General features: G+C 58.5%; 1 protein-coding gene across 2 annotated transcripts; it reads left to right on the top strand.

Annotated features, from left to right (window-relative positions):
• The first annotated feature begins 8,619 nt into the window (after positions 1–8,619).
• C1H15orf39 (chromosome 1 C15orf39 homolog) lies at positions 8,620–19,572 on the top strand. 2 transcript variants are annotated; one of them, XM_070574685.1, is made up of 3 exons: positions 8,620–8,808; positions 12,079–14,862; positions 16,890–19,572. In XM_070574685.1, exons 2-3 carry the CDS (start codon positions 12,129–12,131, stop codon positions 17,255–17,257), a joined length of 3,102 nt encoding a protein of 1,033 aa, XP_070430786.1. In that variant the 5' UTR covers positions 8,620–8,808; positions 12,079–12,128; the 3' UTR covers positions 17,258–19,572. The 2 variants fall into 2 exon arrangements, with proteins under 2 accessions (XP_070430786.1, XP_070430796.1); XM_070574695.1 differs by having other exon boundaries at positions 8,641–8,808; positions 12,079–14,914.
• The last annotated feature ends 4,125 nt before the right edge of the window (positions 19,573–23,697 follow it).

Genomic DNA, 23,697 nt, shown 5'->3' with positions numbered 1-23,697 from the left:
TTTGTTTCCTCCCCTAGGAGACCTTAGGGGCTTGGCTGGCCTCCTGCCCTCTCCCTGATCTCTCAGCCAGCCAGGGGGCCCTGAAGGAGTGGAGGTGGTGAGGAGGTGTAAGGGTGCTGAGAGCAGGTCCCAGGCATTGCTGGGAGAAGCCATGCCTGGTGGGGCTCCTCTGCCTTCCAGCCCCTACTCCCATCCCTGAGACAGCCTCAGTTGGCTCCACTGCCTTGTGCTGGGAAGCCCGTATCAGGGGATGCTGGGAGGGTACCTGTGGGTGCAGGGAGACTGACAGGGGCCTCACAGCCTGGCCCCTTGGCCTGCCTGCACTTGTCCCAGCCCTGGGCCCTGAGGTCACGGAGACCTCCTGAAATCTGTGCCCAGGGGAGCTGTTCAAGGGCAGACAGGCCTGATGAGGTGCTAATTTCAGAGCTAATTGGAACCAGTGAGCTACAGATGGCCTAGTCAACAGGAGGTGGGGACTGCATGAAGGGGGCTGCCAGTGGAAGGTAAGGAGAGAGGCCAAGGCCCAGGGCCAGAGCTGGCTGTTTGTTCAGGAATTGTTGATTTACTAGCTGACCAGCTGCCGTGAAATGCATCCTAGTCTCTTCCACACCTCGGCCCTAGCCCTGGCTTTCTCTTCACCAAAGGACTTGTGTTCTGATGCCACACTTGTTGGAATTGTCCACTGAGCACTTGGGGGCAGACTGATCTGCCCTGGGGACTACTGGAGGAGGAGGAGGGCCACAGCCCTGTCCTGGGGCCCCTCCCCCGCTGCCACCCAGGCAGACGTGGGGCTGGCTGCCTTTGGAGGAGCCTGTGAGAACAGAGGTGATGTCACTGAGCTGGGTTATTTTGGAGGGTTCTGGGGCCCACCCCATGCCAGCCCTGGCTCTTTTTGGACCTTGGCCTGGGCCCTGTCCCTCTGGGAATACCTACTGTGCAGCCTCTCGTGGGGCCTGGAGAGCCCAGGGAGATAGACTCATATGCTGTGACAGTGGAGGCCTCCCAGATGGGGGATGCCATTGCTCCACGGATGGAGGGCAGGGGAGCTAGCCAGGCCACTTTGCTGTAACCAGAAAGGAAAAGGGTAGAACGCTCTTCCCCGCCCCAGATTCCCCTCTTCACAGCCCACCTTTCTGGCTCAGTAATTCTTCAGCACCCTGGAGCTGGGGGGATCTTGGTCACCTAGGGCCAGACTCCAGGCCTCGGCAGGGCAGTGTGTGGCTGTCATCCACACGGGCCAAAGCTGGCTGCCTGGGTGTCTCGGCCCACCCAGCTCTAGCCCTATTGACTCCCGTGGCTCCTGACCACACTCTGCACTCTCTCTGGTGTCCAGGCCTTTATTTAGGCTGTTGCCCCTGCCAAGCATGCCCTCTCTGCTCCTTTCTGCCTAGTTAGGCCTCAACACTCTGCAGGCTCGGGTTCATCTGTGTCCCAGACTGCTCTGTGACCTTCTGCTTGACCTCTGGTAGTGCTGCAGCCCCTGCTCCTCCACCCCCACCCCACCCCACCCCCACCACGGGGCCAAGGACCCGGAATGGTTGGTTACCAGAAGGGAAAGCGGGAGGCTAACCTTCCCACAGACGCACACTGAATGCTGTCTCACCCTCTCCCTCCCAGGGTGCTCTCAGAACTCAATGAGATCGTGGGTATGAAAGGCCTCTGGTAGTAATACTGGTTTAACAACAATAATAATTTCTCCAATTTTATGAGTCCCTACTTCTGAGCCAGGCATTGTGTTAGGTACTTTCTGCACATATCTTCTCACAGCAACCCTCCAGGGCTGGAGTTTTTATTATCTCCACTTTTCAAAAGGAACAGAGGCTCAGAGAGGCCAAGCAACTCATCCAAAGTTACACAGCAACTAAGTGACAGACTGAGGACTCTCAAGTCACTACCCTCACAATGCAGGGGAGGTGGGGTGTTATTTTTTGCCAACCTGTTTCCTTCCCCCTTTCCCCTTCCCCCCCGGCCTGTTATCCTCTGCCTGGTAAGTTTGCATCATTACTAGAGCCCAGGGTCCAATTAGGGGACCACCCCAAGGGAGCTGACTGAGGCAATCCCTGCCCCAAGGGGGCCTCCCTGAGCCAAAGTTTTAATTAGCCATCACTGCTCTTCCTGAAACTCTGACCTGCAGGCAGTTACACCAGCCCAGCCCGGCTTTGTGGCAAGAGGCAGGACTGGCGTCCAACTCGGCAGCACAGCCAAAGCCACTCCTGCATGGGAGAGAGATGTGGCTGGGTCCCTGTCCCACCACGGGTCCCAGGGTCCACCTCAGCATTACCTCATTTAATCCATTAAATGGATTAATAAAATACACGGATTAAGTGACTTAATCCATTAAATGGATTAAAGAACTGAAAGATGTTAGTTAACATTTGTAAAGCTTTAAAAGAGTGCCTAGTACATAAAAGGCTATATGGGTGTTAAATCAAAAATACAAGTCAGGGGCTGGCCCTGTGGCTGAGTGGTTAAGTTCGCGCGCTCCGCTGCAGGCGGCCCAGTGTTTCGTTAGTTCGAATCCTGGGCGCAGACATGGCACTGCTCATCAGACCACGCTGAGGCAGCGTCCCACATGCCACAACTAGAAGAACCCACAACGAAGAATACACAACTGTGTACCGGGGGGCTTTGGGGAGAAAAAGGAAAAAATAAAAATCTTTAAAAATACAAGTCAGCAGGGATGGCAGGGAGCAAGGGGCAGGTGGGGGCACGAGGCTATTCTTAGCCATGAAGATGGCACGTTCCTGGGTCACCTGGCAATGCTGGGTGGCATGTCAGCATCTGTAAGGTTTGCAGTCCTGCCCATCTGCATTGCGGGAAGCTTGGGGCTGAGCACACAGCTGGGCTTGGAGGAAGCGGGTGAACAGGTGTGCAGGGGAGGCTGCGTGCCAGGCGCTGCCCTGAGCGTTGTATGTACTGCGCTCTGCCTGTGAGACGGGGGTCATTGTCCCATTCTACCCGCGTGTCCAGGGTCAACAACTATTGACAGCCGTGCAGGGTTTAGACCCAGGGCCCAAGCCTTGCACAGTGGAAACCTGATGCCTTGTGTCCCCCACCTCAGGCCATGGGGTGGTGGTCAGTAAGGCCAAAGAGCCACACCCCCAGTCCCTAAAGAGGGAAAAGTGCCCCTCTCTCCTCCCGTTCAGCCTCCCCTCAACCTCCCAAAAACCTGTGGGCTCGGAACAGGTGTTTGTGTGGAGGATCCTGGGAACCCCTTTACTGGGGCAGGGCTGTGAGTGTGAGCTGAGATGACAAGGAGTTTCGGAGGCTGCAGAGTTGAGGCACCACCCCCTCCCCTCCTGGGAGCTTGAGGCCTCCTGACCATGACCCTGGCCTCAGCTGGCCTGGCTGCACACCTCCCCCATCAGCAGCAGCTGCTGTGCCTGCCCGAAACCAGAGCTGAACCCTCGGATGCTGCTGCCTAGTAACCAGCCCTAAGTGACAGAAACCCCAGCAGGCCACTAACGAGGGGACAGCACCAACCACCTGGCCCAGACCCCACTGCCCCAGCCAGCCTTAGGAAGGCTTCCATGGACAGGCCACCTGGCCTGCCCACAATAGGAGGGGAGGGTGTTCTGGCACTGGTGGAGGGGGCCCAGGCAGGGCCAGGAGGAGCTGGGTTGGCAGCCCCTCAAGACCTTTGAACTGGGGAGCTGGAGGAAGGTGATTCCACATAGAGGCCAATGTCCGACTGAAGCAAGGTGGGCATTGGGCAGGAGTCAGGATTGTGGGTACAGCCTGCCCAGGCCCAAACTACCATCCTGGAAACAGCTGTGCTGCTCTGCCCAGGGCACAGAGGCCGGGGGAGGGGATCCCGAGGGAGAGGCCTTGGATGGGGAAAGGAAAGGAGGCAATTAGGGAGGCTGGCAGCAGTCCAGGCCGCGGGTAGCGGGAGCAGCCTCCTGCAACACTGAGGACCAAATGCATCAGCTTCTCCCCTTTGCACGGGAGCTCCCCCCTCACTTCCCCCCGCCCCAGCCCTAGGCTGGGGCCCTCCAAGGAGGGGGCCTCAGGCAGTGTGAGGCCTGCAGGTGGAGCTCAGCCAGGTGTTTTTCTGTCCCAGGTCTGGGGGTGCGATGGGGAGGGAAAGGCAGTGTCAGAACAAGAAGGAAGCTGGTGTACAGACTGGACAGGCCTTCAGGAGACCTGGGTTCTACACAGGCCTGCCCCAGGCCCTGGGTGCATGGTTGGCCCTCTCTGGGGCTCAGTTTTCCCATGTTGAAATGGGGGTTGGCAGTGGGCTGTTGCTGGTCTGAGGTTTGGTGTCCTGGGTCCTGAGAGTCTGAGACGGGGCGCACAGGGGCTTTGGGGGAGCTTTTGGCAGCAAAGGCTCCTTTCAGGCTCTCATCTCTGGGCCTGGAGATGTCTTTATGCCTTTCTCCCCTTTCCGAAGTACAGAGTCCTCCTTCACCATTAACTCTTCACACAGTAATCACCGCCCAGCTCAGCCCCATGCTGGGCACTGGAGTCCAAGCATCAGGCAGACCCAGGTCCTGCCCTGCAGGAGGTCCCTCCCCAGTCTAGTAGGAGAGCCAGGCTTGTAACCAGGCAATTTTAACATGGGAAGCTGCGGTTAGCATGAAGATGAGTACTATGAGGTCTCAGAGGAGGCGACCAAACCCATCCTGGAGCTCTGGAAGGCTTCCTGGGGGAGGGAACCTAAGCTGAGTCTTGAAGACCAACAGGAGTTAGCAAAGAAAGAGCCGGACAAGCAGGCAAGGCTGTGGGAGAGTATATTCCAAAGCATGGAGGTGTGACCCAGCAAGGAACTTTGGCTGACTCTGGGGACCGCAATGGCAAGCCAGTTAGAGATGGTCAATCAGGAGGCAGGCAGAAGCCTGAGTGGGGACCTACATCCTGAGGGCCCTGGGGAGCCATGGAAGGCTCCAAGCTGGGAGGTGTCAGGGACAGATGTGGGCGTTAGAAAGACCTCTCTGGAGATGGGGACGGAATGCTTCCCACTGCTTCCAGCACCGAGTCAGATCTCCCAGTGGCTGGGCTCCGGCACAGCCAGAATGGGGGACCCTCCCCTGACTCAAGGCCACAGACCCTATTCCTCAGGCCTCTCTCGGGCCATGGCAGCCCCATCCCCACAAGCACACATCACACTGAGTGCCATGGTCTGTTTCACGTCTGTCTCTCTCACTGCACCTGGGGCCCATTCACTGCCAGCATAAAGTGCAGGGATCTCAATATTTGGTGGAAGGAAGGATGGAAAGGACAGGCAATCCACCTTGGCTGTGAATTAATCCAAAAGCTCCCCCTGCCCCTGCAATAAAGTCCCCAAATTATTGTGTATGGGCCTTTTTTCTAGCCAGTAGGCTGGCAGGCACAATCCTCCAGAGGGGCCCAGAGAAAGTGCATGCCCCTTTCTCGGTCTCTGGGATCCCCTTCTGAGAGACTCTGATTTCCTCTGGAGGTGGGGTGGGGCTCCTTAAGAGTCCGGGGGCTCCCCACTCCTTGTTCATTCCGGCAGAGCAGCAGGTTAATGCCTCCCTGGTCTTCCCTGCAGGAGGAAGCTTGCCAGGACACCTCACTCTGCTCAGATCCCTTGACCGACCCCACCCCCAGGTCCTATCCAACCTAGATCCCCTAAGATGCTCTGAGCCCAGGCTGACAGCCACTGGTACAGCTCAACCCTCAGGCTCTGCGTGCTTGGGTGGCAGAGGGTTCCTGACCACCAACAGTGCTTGAGCTTCCTCTCAGAAGGGTTTGGGGCCACACAGTCCTGTAGGGGAATCCCACCTCCTCCGTTTCGTGGCTTTGAGGGCAAGCTGCCCCCACCCCCCGGCACCGCCCCAGGGGTACCACTGGTTGAGGGCTTACTATAAAGCAAGCTGTGAACTCGTTGGATCCGCAGGAGCCCTGTGACATGTTCTAGTCATGCCCATTTGACTGATAGGCAAACTGAGAGGTTAAGGGGCTTGCCTAAGGCCACACAGATCAGTAGGTCAAACCTCAGTTTGCTTGTTTTTCAAACTCCTGTCTCATGTGGCTGTAAGAATTAAACGAGATAATGTCTATCAACTGACTGGCACAGGTCCACGCTCCAAGTCAGAGCTCCTTGCCTTGCCCACTCACCAACACTGAGATACCCCTCTGCTGGGTGGGAGCAGGGGAAGGATGAGGAAGTCGAGAGGAAGTAGAGAGTGCTGTAACAGGGGTCAGTCAGGGGCGTCCCTGGAGGAAGCAATATCTATAGCTGGGTCTGAAAGGGTTGGGGAGAGCATTGCTGCGTGCCTCGGGGACAGGTGCCACACTTCTCTGTTTCTCTGCCTGTAGGGTGGCTGTCAGCGCCACATCTCCCTCCTCTGGGGTGAGGAGGAGCTCCCCAGAGGAAGGAAAGAGATTTGTAAATAGGAGGTTTGGCCTCATTAGAGGGAGTGACGTTGTTATTAATAACCACGTAGGTAACAGCTGAGGTTCAGGGAGCTGACCTTTTACCTCACGTTCCCAGGGAGCCAGGAGGAGTAACCAGCATCTAGGGTGGGACAGAGGAGGAGCGTGTGCCTGTGGAGCTGGTGCAGACCTGGTGTGGTGGTGAGTGGGAAACCTCCTCCCAGGCTTCGCATACCACTTTTGTTAACTCCACCCAGGAAGCCCACACAGGACACACTATTCCCTTCTCTACTTTTGTTCACACTGTTCCTTCCAGCCCCAACACTATTTCTCCTCTCCAAGACCACAGCCTAATAAACACATGCAGGCTCCAAAGGCGGTCACCTTATATTGATTACTTTCCTTCATCCAGCAAAGGCTTGATGGCCACCTCTCTGCACATGACCCTCGGGGTAGAGAGAAAAAGGACAAGGACAGGACCTCCTGGAGCTCAAAGTCAGTTGACACTCCAGAGCTCTGTACAGTTTACAAGCAATTTCCCACACTGATTTTCTCCAACACTCACCTTATCTATGAGGTAGGTCTCAGGGTTCCCATTTTACAGATGAGGAAGTTGAGGCTCAGAAAGTTACAAAGTGGCTCCCAAGTCCCCCACCCTATGTCCTTTCTTCTGTAGTCCAAGGTGTTAAAGTGGTGCCAAAAAGGAATGGACAAGACCCCGACTGAGGGGGCTGCTCTCTTTGTGAAGTGTCCCTGAATTAAGACTAGACTCCATGGGGCCGCAGAACACTGGTCCCTAGGCTCCTCCTGGACTCACAGACTGGAGAGAACACTGGGCCGCCTAAGCACACCCCGTGGGAGTCCTCCACCCTACCAGCCTTCCTCACCCCCACTAGCAGAGCAGAGGTGGGGGAGGGGGTATTATGCTGGAGGAGGGGGATGGGAGGGCAGAGTTGGTAAGTAGCAAGAGAGAAGAACAGCCTGTGACCTGAGTCTTGGGCCATGACCCCTAGTTGTCAGCACACAAATGAACTTCCCTGATGCTAAGGTGTGGCAGCAGGAAGATCCCCAGGCTGGGAGCCAGGAGATCTGAGTTTTTATCCCAGCCTGCCATGTGACCTTGGGGAAGCCCCAACTCTCTGATTCTCTGCTCCCCAGATCTTTCCAGACTCCATTTCTAAGGACCCTCCAGCTCCCAACTAAGTGATACCCTCTGTCCTCCCCCCAGGTGACCTCCACTTCCTACCTGCAGTGTCCAGCACCTCCTCCTCAGCTCCTGCTGCTCCAGCTGCTTCCTGACCCTTGGAATCTGTGGCCTCAGGCCTGCTCTGCCCTCTGACTCAGGCAGCTCTGACCTTTGGGATCTGAGCAGATGGCCTGGGTGGTTTTGCCCCATGAACTTGCTCTGACCTTCCCCCCTCCTCCACTGCACACATCTGTCCCCAGTCTTTGGGCAGCTCAGGAATTGTGAGGGACCAGTTTTCTTCTGAGAAGGGAGCAGCACCGAGGGGCTTCTCATCCAAAATCAGATGGCCCAGAGAGTCAGGGCAAATGGAGACAGCTCTCCAACCCCTCTCTCGGCAACATACCATCCCTGGTTGGGAATGTTCCACCCCTCCCACCTCGCAGGCTACACGTGCTCAGGCCTGTCTTTTTGAAGGAGATTTGCCAAAAAAGTTCAGAGGTAGCCAGTGAGGCCACTTAGCAAACCCCCCAGCACCCTCATTCCTGGCTCACTCCAGGGATGGGGGAATCACCCCTTCTTCAGACAGATGTGGTGCCCTAACAGTGGCTGAGATACATTCGTCTGGAATTTGCCCTCACTGGCTGCACAGAGATGAGGGGACAGACTAAAGAGCCCTTCTCCAGCCCCCTACTGGCCAAGGGAGCCAGAGCACCTACTGTGTGTCAGGTACGACCTCTTCTAAGCCCTATAACACCACCACTATGATGTAATTCCAGTTCTACTAAAATAAGGAGACTGAAGCTCCATGAGGTCAAGTGGCACGCACAAGGTACACAGAGCTAGAAAGTGGCAATGAATGAATGATCTAAGGGAGTGACTGAATGGAGGCGTGGATGGGCGCGCCGGGCAATGGTTCGCGGAGTGCAGTGGGTACAGACACAGTGCACAGCGCCCGCGACCCGGTCGGGGAGGGCGGGCCCAAGCCGGCCCTCGGCACCCCTGGGCCCAGGGGAGAGCAGGCTCCCAGAGCGCCGGCGAGCTCTGCCCCCGCCGCGCAGGCCGCCCCGCCCCCGCCCCCGCCCCGCCCCCAGCCCGCCCCGCCTGGGACCGCAGACGGCGCCCGGCGGCGGCGCGAACGGCAGCGAGGAGGGTGGCTCCAGGCTTGTTGCTCACCGCGACTTCCCGCGCAGGGCCCGGCCGGACAAGGACCCGCAGCCTGGGCGGCGCTGGAGGATGCGGCTGTGGCCCCGGGCAGCCACAGCGGGAAGCCTGGCGCCCTGCAGGTAGGCGCTCGCCCGCTCGGCGGGCGCGGAAACTTGGGCCGAGTTTGCGGGCGACGCGTGGAGAAGGGGCGGGTGGCGCTGCTCCAGGGCGCCCCTACCGGCCGGCCCGGGGATGGAGCGCGCCGGGCCTCGGTCGAGGTGGTGTGGCTCCTAACTGCCGCCGGCCCCTGGCGGGCGGGCTGCCGGGCAGGGGTCGCGACGCTGCCCTAACTTCCCTCGGACTTCGAGGCTCCCGGGGCCCGGGAGCGCTCTGGAGCTCCGCCGGGGCCCCGGCACCGGGCCGGCGAGAAGGAGCTCAGGCCGAGCCCTCGGGCCTCCCGCGGGGCCCGGCTCACGTGGACTGCCCGCGCGGAGAGGAGGGGGCGGGGGAGCTAGGCCTGGGGGGCGGCGGGCGCTGAGGCGCCGCGGGGCCCTGGACGCGCCCTGCTGGGACGGGACGGCCCTGCGGTTTCCTCGCTACGGCTTGACTCACCCTCTGGCTGCAGCCCAGGCTGGCGGGATCGCCCTGAGGCGGTGGCTGCCTGGACTCAGCGGCCGGCCGCCCCCTGCTCCGGACCTCCCGCCAGTCTTTGGGTGTCGGTCCGTAGGGCTCGGTGCGCGGGCCTACCTGCGTGCACACGTGTGCAGGGGCCCGAGCGAGGGGAGAACGCAGTTCTGGAGGGGGGTGTGTGCAGACGTGGGCCATGCACGTACTTGCAGGCACGGGTTTGCATGCGTGGCGGCGGCCTGTGTTCAGCCTGCCGGGGTGCACGTGCGCCTGCGGGCAGCGCATGGGGACACCCGGAAGCCCGCGGGGTCGGGTGCGGCGGCAGCCCCCAAGCCAGCTCGACTGAGGGCCCCAGGCACGAGAGTTATGGGCGGGGCAGGTAGAGGAAAGGGGGTAGAGGCCGACCGCGCGACCCTTCCCCCTCCACTGGAGCCTGGGCTGCCCTTGGTTTGGTTGTGGCGTCTGCAGGACCCAGAACCTCAGCTGGGGGAGGTGTGAGAACACAGGGAGGGGGCCCGGTTCAGCCAGGAGAGTCCAGACGCTGGCCACAGCTGGGCAGGATCACTCTCTTCTTCCTGGTCTTTCCCAGTGTCATCCGGAGACCCACCAGGAGGTGGACAGGGAATTGGGCCAGGGGCTGCATCTTCCCCTGCTGCTTAGGGAAGGGCTAGGACAGCGGTGGTGGGCTTTTCTCCTGTACCCTGCCCTGGGCTCTGGCTGAGGTTGGTCCTCCTAGCCCAGCCAGGGGACAACTTGGTGGCCCAGAGGGTGATGTGACCGTGTTCCCTGGGGTCCTGCCCTTCTCCAAGCCATTGCTTCCCTCCTCAGTATGTGTGTGTGTCAGGGAAAGAGGCACCTACATTTTGGCTACTGTCTTGGGTGGGGAGGGACCTCACGTGAGGGAGTGTATAATAGGCTCTCCATCTCCTACTGTCAGGTGGTAAGGTCACCCTCATACCCTTCATAGTCTTCTGCTGCTCCCTGGAGCCCCCATCTCTCCCCCAAAGAATCCTGAGGGTCCCAGGTGGCCTCACCTCTATTGGCTGGGTCCTGGGGCGTGTCTCAGGAAGTCTCTGGGGCAAAGGGCAAACAATGAGCAGAGCCCAGGAGAGAAGGACTCCCGGGGCTGGAGGTGGCTATGGAGCAGGCCCCAAGGAGCATGTGGGGGAGGGGAGACGAGCGCCAGCACTTAATTAATCCAGAGCTCCCTGAAGACAGAGGCGGGGGCTCAGCACCTCAGAGCCATATAACCCCTTCTTGCAAAGTTGCTTTCAGCAGGCTGGGGGCTTTCCCAGTGGAATGTAGGGTCCCTGCCATAGGGCATGCCCTGATGCCCCTTCCTGTCTTCTCCGGAACATCCCCTGCTCTAGGCTGACCTGAGGTGTCAGATTCTGACCAGAAGATGAGCCAACTTTCTTTCTGAGGGTCCTGCCTGGCTTCCTTAGTGTAGTTAGGCTGGGCTGGGAGTAGACATTGGCCCCCATACTACCCTTGGCTTTTCCTGTCCCCAGAATGTGCTGTCTAACTCAGCCTGTGGCTGTTGCTGGCCACCAACCAGAAAGGAGGAGGGGCTCCAAGGGTGGGCTGGTCTTGGCTTGTTGGTGATGGAAACCTGGGACACCTGGCCCGTGGCCTAATCGTAGCAAGATTGAGCTGATTCATCCTTTCTAAGCCACCTGAGGGTTTTGGGGAACAGGGTGCTGAGGAAGTAGAGGGCAGGTCAATGTGGCCCTGGCAGACTGGCCTCAGATGACCCCTCATGAGTCATTGGGTGCCTGCTGCCTTGAGGAAACCCACACTTGACCTCTCTAGGCCTGGGTCCCAGACCTTGCTTGGGCTTGTTTCAGGGCCTTCGTCTTTCTCTGGCACTCAGTTTTTCCATCAGTACAATGAGGGTAGTTGCCAGCTCTGTGGCCCTGGGGTTTCCTTCACTGGTATTCACGTCCTCCCACCTCCCCACCTGCTTGTCCCTGGTGCTGGGCCTGGAATAGCCAACTGCAGCTGAAGGGCTGGAAGGGACACAGGCTCTCCTACCAGACACTTTTGGGATCTTCCTGCAGGGCCACAGCACCATCTGCTGGACGGCCTTGGCTCTCCTGCTGGGGGTGGGGCTTGAAGGAAGCACTGCCTCCAGCCACTTCACCTTGGAAGCCGCCCTCCGAACCAAGCCCTGCATCAGTATCACTCCTGGGACCTGGGTTCTAGGCCTGGCTCTGCCATTTTTAAAAAGACCGGCAAATCAGAGAGATCTAGAGGGCCACAGGAAGTCGGAATTTATGACCATGCTGAGTCCACATCTTGGCTGCAGTGGGCATCTTGAGGTCTCTGTGGCATCTTGGAATAAGAGCTTGTGGTGGGAAGTGGGGAGCCTGCCTCCCGGCCCATCTGTTTCATCAGTGAGTTTGAAGTGAATGGGTTTCCTCACCTGTATATGGAGATAGCCAAGTGAAGTGAGCCTGACTGCCCTGCAGTCTGAAACCCCAAGGGAGAGGTCTTAGGAATCATGTGGAGGAAATCTGAACAGAAGGAGCTCCTGGAATGGGTGTGGGGGGTATGTGTAGGACTGCAACACAAGAATTTGTCAAACAGAGGTTCTGCAGCTTCAGAAATGGACTTGGGAAGCTCTGCGTTGTTGGCTCATGCCTTGATTCATTCGTACTGTCTTTATCGAGCACCTGCAAAGTGCCCAGCTCTTAGGTGTGACAGTGAGCCTGTGAGAGTAGCAGCCCTGTTTGCCTATAGCCTCTTCTGACAGCCCCTGCCTCTCTCCCTCTCTCTCCCAGGTCGGCAGTTGAGTAGCTGGGGCCGCGGAGGGCTTGAAGCCTTCACAGTGATGGCGGAGAAGAGGCCACTGGGGACGCTGGGGCCTGTGATGTATGGCAAGCTGCCCCGCCTAGAGGCAGACTCCGGGCCTGGGCACAGCCTGCCCACCTCTGCTGGTAACCAGGACCCCTGCAGCTACAAGGGTGCCTACTTCTCTTGTCCCGTGGGGGGTGCTCCCAAGGCAGGGTCAGAACGGTTCGCTTCCTGGACCCCATACCCACCCTTGTACCCTACCAGCATGGCAGGACCCCCACTTCGGACAGACAGTCTCTTGAGCAACTGCCTGCTCTACCGCCCACCAGCAGAAAGCTCTGAGAAGGTACAAGACTCTGGCCCTGTTGAGCTCCTGCCTTTCAGTCCCCAGGCTCATTCCTACCCAGGCCCACCGCTGGCTGCACCCAAACCTGTCTACCGCAACCCTCTGTGTTATGGGCTTTCCCCTTGCCTGGGGGAAGGGCCACCGAAGAGACCACTAGATGTTGATTGGACACTGGTGACTGGGCCCCTCTTACCCTCGGCCAATTCCCCTTGTTCTCTGACCCCAGCTCCTGGAAAGGGCCAATCCCTGGATGGCTCTTTCTTGCGTGGGGTGCCAGCTGGGGGATCTGGCAAAGACTCCTCAGTGAGCTTCTCTCCATGCCAAGCATTCCTAGAGAAGTATCGGACCATCCACAGCACAGGCTTCCTGGCCTCCAAGTATGCAGGTCCTTACTCTGGGGACTCCAAGCAGGCATTGTCCGAGGGACCCCCAAGTCCTTGGACCCAGCTGGCCCAACCCCTGGGACCAGCCTGCCAGGATGCAGTGCCAACCCACTGCCTGCTGCCTCACCCCCCGCAGGCCCTGCCTTGCCCTCCAGCCTGTCGCCACCCAGAGAAGCAGGGCAGCTATAGCTCAGTGCTCCCAGTGCAGCCTCTGGGAGCTCACAAGGGGGCTGGGTACCCACCTGGTGGACTGAGCAGCCCCTACCTGAGGCAGCAGGCAGCCCAGACACCCTATATGCCCCCAGTGGGGCTGGACACTTATTCCTACCCCTCTGCACCTGTCCCAGCACCCTCACCAGGCCTCAAGCTGGAGCCACCTCTCGCTCCACGCTGCCCACTGGACTTTGCCCCCCAGACACTGGGCTTTCCTTATGCGCGGGATGATCTCTCTCTCTATGGAGCATCCCCAGGGCTTGGAGGGACACCACCTTCCCAGAACAGTATGCAGGCTGTTCCACAGCCCAGTGCCTTCCAGCGGGCGTGCCAGCCTCTACCTGCCCGCCAGCCGTGCTCAGAGCCTATGAGGCCTACGGAGAAACCAGTACAGGAAGCCGAGGAGAAGATGTGGCTGCCCAGCTGCAGGAAAGAGCAGCTCCAGCCCCAGCTTGATGAGCACCTGGGGGCACCCATTGTCATCGGAGACAGTCCTGTTCCCCGCACCCCACCGGCTCTCCCTCCCTGTGCTGAGGAGCGCCAATCTCTTCCACAGAATGAGGGCATGCTGCCACCCAGCTCTCCACCCATGCCTATTATCGACAATGTCTTCAGCCTGGCCCCCTACCGTGACTACCTGGATGTGCAGGCACCTGAGGCCACAGCTGAGCCTGACCCGGCCCCAGCCCCAGCCCCCAGTGAGAGCCATGACAAAGACTGCAAGGGAACCCTGCCGGCCCAGGAGGCCCCCTCCAGGGCGCACTGCTCACTTAGGGAGGAGATGGCACTGGACTTGAGTGTGAAGAAGCCAGTGGCAGAGGCTCCTCCTCTCAATGTCCCTAGTCCTGTGGTGCATGCCAAGCCCACTGTAGCTGTGGATGTGCCGGGCACAGGGAACACAGTCTCAGACATGCCAGGTATGGGGAACACAGTGCCGGATCCGCCAGGCCTGAAAAAGACAGTCACAGAAGCACCTGGGCTGCCTGGGATGCCAGTGACCACAGAGGCCACCCCGAGGACCAACTTCCACAGCTCCGTTGCCTTCATGTTCCGGAAATTCAAGATCCTCCGGCCAGCACCCTTGCCTGCAGCTGTGGTCCCATCTGCACCCACCTCAGCCCCTGAGCCTGCACAGCCTGCACCCACCCCTGCATCTGTGCCCATTGGACTACAGATTCTCACCCAGCCCTTGCCTGTGGCCTGCTTCAACCTGGCACTGCCCAGCCCTCCAGCTGTAGCCATGGCTTCCCCAACCCCTGCTCCAGCTCCGTCACCTGCTCCAGCCCCGGCTCCACTTGCAGGCCCTGCTCCAGCTTCTACCCCCACCACAGCAGACTCCCCAGAGCAACACTTTGCAGGACTGCATGCGTCCCTATGTGACGCCATCTCAGGTTCAGTGGCCCACTCTCCACCTGAGAAGCTGCGTGAGTGGCTTGAGATGGCTGGGCCCTGGGGCCAGGCAGCATGGCAGGACTGCCAGGGTGTGCAGGGGCTGCTGGGCAAGCTGCTATCCCAGCTGCAGAGCTTCGTGTGCACACAGCAGTGCCCCTTCCCCCATGTGGTGCGGGCCGGCGCCATCTTTGTGCCCATCCACCTGGTAAAGGAGCGGCTCTTCCCTCGGCTGCCGCCTGCTTCCGTGGACCATGTGCTGCAGGAGCATCGCGTGGAGCTGCGTCCTACCACGCTGTCGGAGGAGCGGGCGCTGCGGGAGCGGGCCCTGCACGGCTGCACCTCACGCATGCTGAAGTTGCTGGCGCTGCGCCAGCTGCCTGACATCTACCCTGACCTGCTGGGCCTGCAGTGGCGTGACTGTGTACGCCGCCAGCTGGGTGAGCATGGGGCAGCCCCAGTAGCCACCGGAGCTGTGTGAGCGCGTGACAGGTGTGTGAGTGGTCACAGCTAAGGGATTCCAGGGCCTCTGGAAAGGGCAGGGGAGGCCCAAGAACTGGTGTCAGGGGAGGAGCTGGCCTTCCAGGGTGGGCTCTATGGATCCCCATCGCTCTTTGCCCCCAGCATCACTAAGAGCCTTCAAAGTCCCCTCTGTAAGCCTCTGAACATTCCAACTGCTCTGTCTCCTTGGAAACTCTTGACCTTCCCTGGCCCTGCACCTTCCCAGAGTCCCTCTCCTCCTCTGCTGTGCCTTCTCCGTCTTTGGTACGGTCTTCTCCACCTGAGATCATTTCCCCCTGTGTCTGTGTCTCCCCTCTTCTGAGCTTGAGCCCCAAATAACTGACTGCTTGCTGGGCTTTTTGTACCTGGTGTCTCTCTGACCCTTAACTCCTCCCAAACCATACTCCTGGGCTTTCCCTTAAGCTTCACTTCCATCCAGTCTTTCCCATCTCAGTGAATGGCACCCACTCACCCAGCGCCTCATTCCTGAACCCTGGCAGGGGTCCCCCCCACACACTGTTACCTTGTGAATGTGCACAATCCTCCCAGGGATTTACATTCCCCGAAGTGTGCCCGTAAGTCGGAATGTTGTTTTGTGGCACTAAATGATGTCTTGTGCATATCGTTCTCCAGCGTGCTCTTTTTATGGCCCGGAGCATTGTCTCCGTCGGCTCAGTTAGCCTGACCTTGCTCTCAGGAATGGCTGCAGTGTTTCGTGGTGTGGACAATCTCACTTCTTCAGCCAGGACTTTGCTGATGGTGCCAGGTGGTGTCCGTCACTGCCTCTGCTGTGTCAGAACACCTGGCATCGAGGCCCAAGGCCCGCCCTGTAGTCTTTCTCTCCCCGCCCCCCAGCCTTCCCACCACCAAGCCTCTGTCCAGGCTGTCTCCGTAGTGTTTCTTGTCCCCTCCCCTCCTGGCAGCCTTGCCCTGGGCTCTCCCCGTGTCCAGGTTCCAGGTTGGGGTGGAGAAGGGGCCCGAGGTAGTGAGTGCAGATGTGGAGCTTGAGGTCTGGAGGACAGCATTGCTGCCCTCTGAGCACTTAAGTTGGGGCATTTGTCCCAATGAGGTGCAAAGAAAATGCAAGTGTGAGCATTCCCTTCCTGAGTAAGAAAGTGTGGGAGTGTGTCAGGTGTCACTCAGAGGGCCCCCCCAGCCCAATCTCCTCCCCGTACATTTGGGTGGTCTGGGCCCAGAGAGGGACAGGTCCATTTCTCCTTCTCCTGGGCTGCCTGCTGGGCCGTGGGGCCCTGGCACTTCACAGTCCCCTCCTGCTCCAAGTCTGCAAGAGTCTGGGGCCTGATAAGGAAGTGACTGGGGCCCAGCTTCCTGCCACTGGCTGGAGTTTGGTACCTTCTCCGCCTCCCTCCCTCAGCTGTGGGTCCTCCCCGCTTCCTTGGGGGGCTGCCCTCTGTACTGTCCTTAGACAGTAATCCCCTGGCAGCCTCCCTTCCAAGCAGGCGTGCTCTTGATCAGGAGCCCTCTCCCATCCCCTCCGCCTCCTCCTCCACCCCTCTCCCTCTGGGCGTTGCCTTCAGGCCAGTCCCTGCCTGGGCTCTGGCTCCTGCTCCAGCTCTGGGGCTGGAGTGGCCGAAAAATGATGGTACTCTAATGTGTGGCAGGCCACTTTTTCTCCATGCCTCGATTTCCCCACCTGTACAGTGGGCCTTTGGATCAGATCTGGCCTGTTTGGCCTCTTTCCTCTTGTCCTTGCACCCAAACAGCTTCTGAGCAGTGCCCTCATTAGACAGAGTTCTGGTGTCACCTGGGGAGAAGCACCCCCCCCTTTTGGCTTGATGGTCTCTGGCTAGTGGTTACATGCGGGGAAGGGTCCTGATGTCTGTGACCCTACCTGGACTGTCCTGGCCCAGGACAGAGCAGAACCACTGGTGTAGACAGCTTTGGAGGCCAGGAAATGGGACCTGAGGGTCTCAAGGTCTGTAACCTGACTGTGTTCATTTTCCAGGTGACTTGGACACTGAGGCTGGAACTGTACCCTCCTCAGAACCCACCATGGCCAGAGATGAGCCGGAGAACCTAGCCCTGGCTTGGAAGTCACCTGTCCCCAAGGCCAGGAAGCCGGGAAGGAAGCCATCAACCCCTGGCCCAGAGAAAGCAGAGGCAACTGCTGGGGGAGCGTCCCATGGTGCCTCACCTACTCCTGCTGCCAGTGCCAGCCCACCCGGCCCCACACTGAGGGCCCGCTTCCGTAGCCTGCTGGAAACTGCCTGGCTCAATGGCCTGGCACTGCCCACTTGGGGCCACAAAACCTCAGGACCAGACCGGCCCACGCCGCACCCACAGCTGTTGGGCAGCCAGAGCCACCACCTGTAGCATTGGTCACGGGTGCTGTCTGGGAGTCACGCTCCCTCCCCCTCCCTTCTTCGGCTGCCTGGGGTCAGGAGTGGACATGCCCTTGGAGTTCCTCCAGCTCTCACCCTGCACCCCTACCCCCAGGTTGGGCTGAGAGCCCCTGAGCTTTTAACTTGAAGGCCTTTGTTAGAAAGGACTCCTTCCTATTTCTTCCTTAGAGAAAATGTGGGCTTTGGAGTCCAACAGATGTGGGTTTGAGTCCTGGCTCCTGTGTTCCTTGCTGTGTAACCGGGCAGGTCACCTCCTCTCTTGAACCCTCTGTTCCCCATTTGTAAAATAGGACAACACAGCCTACCTCGCAGGGTGTTGTGGGGGTAATGCCTAACACACCCATTATGGTTTGCTCTCTGCTCCCTGCCCAGGACAGGGGCCTAGATCTCAGCCAGGGTCTAGAATGTGAGGCTGAGGCAAGCAGAACCTTCCTCTAGAAAGTCTGTGTATGTCATAGGACTTGGTTTTCTCAGAGTGGTACATTGTACGTGTGTGTGATTCACACTTTCTAGGGTCATCCCCGAGAAAGCCTAGGGCCATAGCCCCAGCATTTGGGGTTGGGCCCCAACCCCCAGCCGGGAGCTCCCTGAGGGAGCCTACCCCTCCCCTTCCCCATGACAGGGGGCACAAGGATACAGCCTGGGGCTGGCATCCTTGTCCTGAGCCTGCTGCTCTCAACTCAGGAGGCCCCAGGCCTGTCCTGAATTGACACCAGTGATTTTCCTGAGCTGCCTCTGCCACATGGTGCATTATCCTGAGAAAGTTGTGTGTTTGCTGGAAGCCAAGCAGCTGCAGGGACTCAGGGACTAGAAGGGACAGGCTGCGCAACCCCTCAGTTCTGGGAAGTCTCTGAAGAGATGTACTGAAGACCCTGGCACTCCCCAAGCCAGAACCCCATCAGCCAGCCTGCTGTGGCTTACCTCCTTGCAGAGTGCTGAACAGCTGGAGGCTTGCAAACTGGGCCTTTGGCCCATTTAAGGTTTTGTAATAAGGCTGTGGGTCCTGGAGGCAGGCCATTAAACATTAAAGCATTGGGGTTGTTGTTGGACCTGGGGCTTGGCTGTGTTGGGGGAGGTGGGTCAGGGTCAGCTTGGTCTGGTCATCACCAGGTGCCTAGCCCTCTGCCCACAGGCTGCAGCTCTCCCTGTTCCTGCCCCCGAAGATGCTGGGGCTCTCCACACCCTATGCCAGCTGGCTCTGGCCAGGTGGGCCCTTGTCACATGCCCACGGGGTAGCCAGTTACCTGCTCAGGGAAAGCGCCCCCCTTTCTTGGCCTTAGCCCACTGCCCAGTCACCAGGCCCCAGCACATGCCCCTCTCCCAGGACCAAGGGTGTGCCCGCCAAAGTCTAGGTAGGACAGAAGCTGTTCCCCCCTACCCATGTTGGTGACTGCATCCCAACAAGGGACGGCCCCTCCCACACATTAGCTGGGCTAAGGACCCCTGCAGACACCCTATGCCTGCTGGGCTCTTTTCCCACAGAGGTTTGTTCTCAGGTCTGCTGAGGTGGCTTCCTGGATGTGGTTTCACATTCCATCTGGGCCAGGAGCCAGTCCGCTAGTGCTGGTCAGACCTGCCTGGCATTGACCCTAATCTTTGTGGGTTTCACTGAGCCCAGTGACGCTTTTCCTCCTGTGCCTCCCAACAGCTGGAGCCTGGCCTTGCATGGGGCAGGATCTAGAGTGCAGCTGCCATTGTCCCAGTATTGTATGCATATGGGCCAGAAGAGGTCCCTGGCTTGTGAAAGGGACAGGCCAAGAGATGGGCAACTCCAACATATTATGGTCACTGCAGCCACAGAACCTGAGAGAAGGGCACTGGAAACTCAGGAGGGGCCTGTCTTGCCTGGGGATGAGTAGGTGTCCTTGGGTCCCAGGAGGTGCTGTGTGAAATGGGTGAGCCTTGAAGACAAGTAGGAAGAAGTAGGTAAAAACAAGTGTTGAGTGCCATCTGAGCCAGGTGAACAGCATGTGCAAGGGCCTACGGGTATGTTTGGAAAAGGGAAATACCCAGGTGTGGCTGGAGTGCGGGGAACTAGCCGGAGGAGGGGGAGGGGACAGGGCCAGAAAAAATGGCTCAAAATCCAATGCAACTCATTCAGTCCTGCAAGCTGGAGAACAGAGGGTGTGGTCCGTGTGAAGTGCCAAGAGTTTGAATCACCTGAGGCTTGTGTAGGGGAAGAGGGAGAATCCCCCACCTTTCCTTCTGGATCTTATGACTGGTCAAATAATTAAAGCGACATAAGGCAGGTTAGCAGAAGAAAATAAAAGTTTAATTACATGCATATATGGGAGAAACCCTGGAAAACTGAGTGACTCGCCAGAAGGCCAAAGCTGCCACCTTAAATACCATCTTCAGTTAAAGACAGGTGGATGTTGGGGGTAGTGGTTTGGGATTTCAGAAGGGAGGAAGGCAATTCACACGGAAGTGGAAATGCAAATATTTGTTGAACAAGTTTCTGCTGGGCCAAAAATGGGCTGCCTGGTGCCTTTCTATCACACCTATTTTACATTATACTATAGTTACCTTATGGTATTAGCTCCTTCCAGGAACAGGCCTTCTATGTTAAATTCTTTTAGGTAGTTTGGGGGAAGGTCAAATGTTCTTCCTGTGTCTTCTGAGCCTTTATTATCTTCAGCTCAAAATAATCCGCATGCCAGAGTAGCACATCTTGCAGTGGCCTTCCTTGAACCCCAGCGCTCATAATTCCTGTTATGTTCCTATCCCACCCTGGGGACCCTGCTGCTCTCCCACCTTAGCTGCTAGGAACCCCATCCCCACTCAACCGGGGGACATGGAGACCAAGCCAGGAGGCCACAGCCTGCTGGGGGCAATATCCAGTGTTTGTGTCCCTTCTTATGGGGTGCACTTGGGTGAGAGACTCTGGGGAGACTACAGCTCCCCTCTTTCCCACCCTTGTGTGGGTGGGCTCCCAGCTCTGGAATCTGACCAGAAGGATGGGACTGCCCCTGTCAGAGGCAGGTCTGAGTAGTCCAGGCCCAGTCGTACCCTCAAGCAGGGCTCCTGTGTTTGTTTTTCCAGCTAGCCAGTGGCCTCAAAGCCCCTGTGATGTCTAGGTGACCGATGTCCCATCCCACTGTATCCCCTGCTCCTGAGGGGAGTCTGGCTCCAGCCCTGGAACTTGGATACCTTCGTGTTGGAGGCCTGTGTCAGGTTCCCACACAGCGTGCCCATGGCTAGGGCAGCTACCTTGTTGGAGGCCCCAGGCCTGACAGGGCTCCCATGCGCCTCTATTCTGTTCTATGCATGTCACCTGTGCAACGTTCCTGATGAATCTGGGCTCTGTTAGCTTCTGCCAACTCAGCTGGGAAGTTGCTGACAGTAAGGAGAATAGTGCCACCCGGCTTACGGACTACGTAGGGAGAGGCCTGCTTTGGGGGTGGGTGGAAGAAGGCCTGAGGCAGGATGTCTGGGGGCTCCTCCCTACTTATCTTCCCTTCTCTGTTGCCCTCAAAGAAGGCAGTTTTCTCCACGTCTCCTACCCGGCCCCAATCACCCACCAGTTCAGACATCTTGTGCACAGCGGCAGCCAAGGCATGCCAGCACATGGATACACCCAGCCTGTAGCTCTGGGGCCGTGGACCTGTGAGTCCTGTCCTGGATGAATCTCCTTAGCAGATTCTTTAAGACAGCTTTGTTGGGTGTCCTGGGCTGGGCTAGGCCCCCTCCCCACAGCACCGACATTTGTTTGTCAAGCCTCAACAAGACAGTGGGCTCAGGGCAGGGATATGGTCTGGTGTGAGTGGACAAGGGTTTGTCAATGGTGTGCGTCTCCTCAAGCTCTTTGCCCCTGTGGTCTTTGGGCATGATGCCCCCCATGTTTAGGTGCCTGCGTATAGCTACAAGTGCCTCCTCTCCCTCAGGCCGGTGTCAAGGCATGTATAGTTCCAGGAAGAAGCCCAAGTGCAAAGCCAGGCTTGGCAACGTTCCCCAGGGGCTGACAGCCCCAGCCAACCAGCCGTGGACCTGGCCTCCCTCTCCAGCCTGCCTGGGCCCAGCTGACCTCTGTCTGCTTCTGGCCCCTCCTGTGCCTGCCATGGTCTCAGCTGAACAAGACTGTCTTGCCTAATTCCTTGACTATCCTCAACAGGAAGTTTATAGAGCCACTTGGGGGCATCACATCTGTCTACGAGGCTCACCTTGGTAAGCCTGGGTCAGGCTGGAGGTAGCCAGGGGTCATGCTCTCCTGCTGGGATCGAGTCCCAGGGCCTCCCATCAGTCCTTTTCCAGTGAACAATGGCCTGGTGGGCAGCTGCCCCTTCTCCCCTGCAGGGTACCTGGACGGGGTTCGGGGCAGGAAGGTCAGGCAGGTGGTCTGTTCCTGCACCCCTCCCCCCAAGGCTTGTTGGAGCCCATCCCTGCCTGCCTCCCCCTCCTGCAGGGGCTGATTTGAGGATCCCAGGAGGGTAGTGGGGGTGGCCTCAAAGCATTCTCTCTGGCCTTCAGGCCATGGGAAACCAACAGGGCCTGGGCTGGGCTGGCTTGTATCTCACACAGCTGTCTCCCAAGACCTGGGGCTGCATGCCCTGTCCCCGGGTCGTGGAAGGAAGAAGCAGAGTTTTGCCTTCCAGGTTCAGATCCTGGTTAAGCTCCTGCCGTGGGATGTGGTCAAGAACACAGACTGTGGAGTCAGACAGCAGGGTTTTGAGCCCAGCCCTGTCACTTGGTCATTTAACCTCTGTGCTTCCCTTTCCTCAGCTATAAGATGGGGTACCAGTGCCTGTTTCCTGGGTACTCGAGAAGTACTTGCTTGTTAGCATGCGCTGAGTTCTGGAGGAGGGGACAGCATTGCATCTTCATCCCTCTGAGCCTTTGTTTGTTCATCTGGAGAACGGGGCTGCTCCGCTCTGGGGTTGCTGTGAGAATTAAGTCTGTATAATGCTGGTGGGGCCTGTGGGAAGAGTGTCCTGCACACCCCACCCTGCCCATAGGGAAAATTCCTTAGGAAAGACTCACTTATCAGGATGGGGGAGCTGGTATTCCTGGCTCTGGGGCCCTGGGGCCGGGCCTCCCCACCGTCCTGCAGCCCCTGGTGGTGGCCGTCCAGCCTGATGGCCATCTGGCTGGCTCATCTTTCCAAGTGAACTCTTTCTCCTTATATGTTGCAGTTACTGTCGTGTCACCTCCAGAAAGGCCACACTAGGTGTGTGGGTTTCCTTCCCTTTACCCCCTCTGAGGGTTATGCCACCTCCCTAAACCCACCGTGTTCACCAGATGTGTGTAAACTATGTCTTGGTGCAAGGCCTCACACAAGGCACGACACAGCCTGGTTTGTGGAGGGCCAGGGAAGCAGATCCCAAAGAGAGGAGGGGCCCAGAGCTCACCCTCAGGCTCTGTCCCCCTTCATCCCGCCGCCTCCTCTCCCATGTCACCTACCAGAGCTCCCAAGCTCATGGAGGTAGTTTGAGAGAACAAGGTGGGCACAATCTTTCCTCCTGTTTTAGGCATCATGGCAGTCAGGCGAACATCTTCCAGGGCCCCCTTCTCCACCCTGGCCTGCCCTAGCCCTTTAGTCAGAAGTTATGGGTTCAGGGAGAGTGGGGACTGACCTGGCATATGTGCATATATCAAGGTGGTCTTCAGGGTGCTGGGGTAGAGCCTTGTGGGGCAGGAGTCCCTCAGGGGTATGAATGAGAGGTTGCATATTACAGAAGTGCAGAGGAACCTACCACCAGCTACCGTCAACCCCTACATGGTGACCTTCCTGCCGACCCTCTTTGGCATCTTACTGGGTAAGCCTGCGGTCTGGGCCCTGGGCTCCTGGGTCCCACTGGGCCTGCTGGCTTTCCTGCAGGTGGGGGAGACTTTAGGGCAAGACTACACCTGAGTCCCCACCATCCCCCTGCACCACTGCTGCCAAATCTTTCTTGTGTCCTGGTGGGCTCAGAAGCTGCTAGTTTTGTGGGTCAAGGCCTTTGCCTACCTGGGGTATCCAGGAGATCGCCAAGCCTGCCTCCCACCCTCAGACCAATAGGATGCTGTCAGGGTTGGCCTCGCTGCCAGACCTCCCTGAGCCTGGCTTGCCCGTACGGCCCCACACTGTTCCTGGCGAAGCCCACACATCCAGTGGCTCTGAGTTGCTGTGTAGCAGCCAGGCCTCACTTTGGCCACCAGCACCCAAGCCTTCTGGTCTGGGGCTGGGCCTTGCCCCCAGAAGCCCCCATTCCCACACTTGGCCCTGTCAGTCTTCTGCCCTGACCTCCTCCTGTAGGCTCTACTCTAGGCCTCTCTGCTGTCCTCAAGCTGCATGATTGTCTAAATGAGCGTCTAGAAACAAAAACTTTGTGATATCAATTCCCACCTGCTCCTTGTCATTGAATTTTCCATACCCGAGAAGGTTGGTTTCTCTTCCTTAGACCCATAGTGCCCCCAGCCCCACCGTGCCGGGCC

The sequence above is a fragment of the Equus przewalskii genome, chromosome 1 (genome assembly GCF_037783145.1).
Source record: "Equus przewalskii isolate Varuska chromosome 1, EquPr2, whole genome shotgun sequence".
Taxonomy (NCBI): domain Eukaryota; kingdom Metazoa; phylum Chordata; class Mammalia; order Perissodactyla; family Equidae; genus Equus; species Equus przewalskii.
The sequence above is the reverse complement of the archived record's forward strand: the minus strand, read 5'-3'. Positions and strand labels throughout refer to the sequence as shown.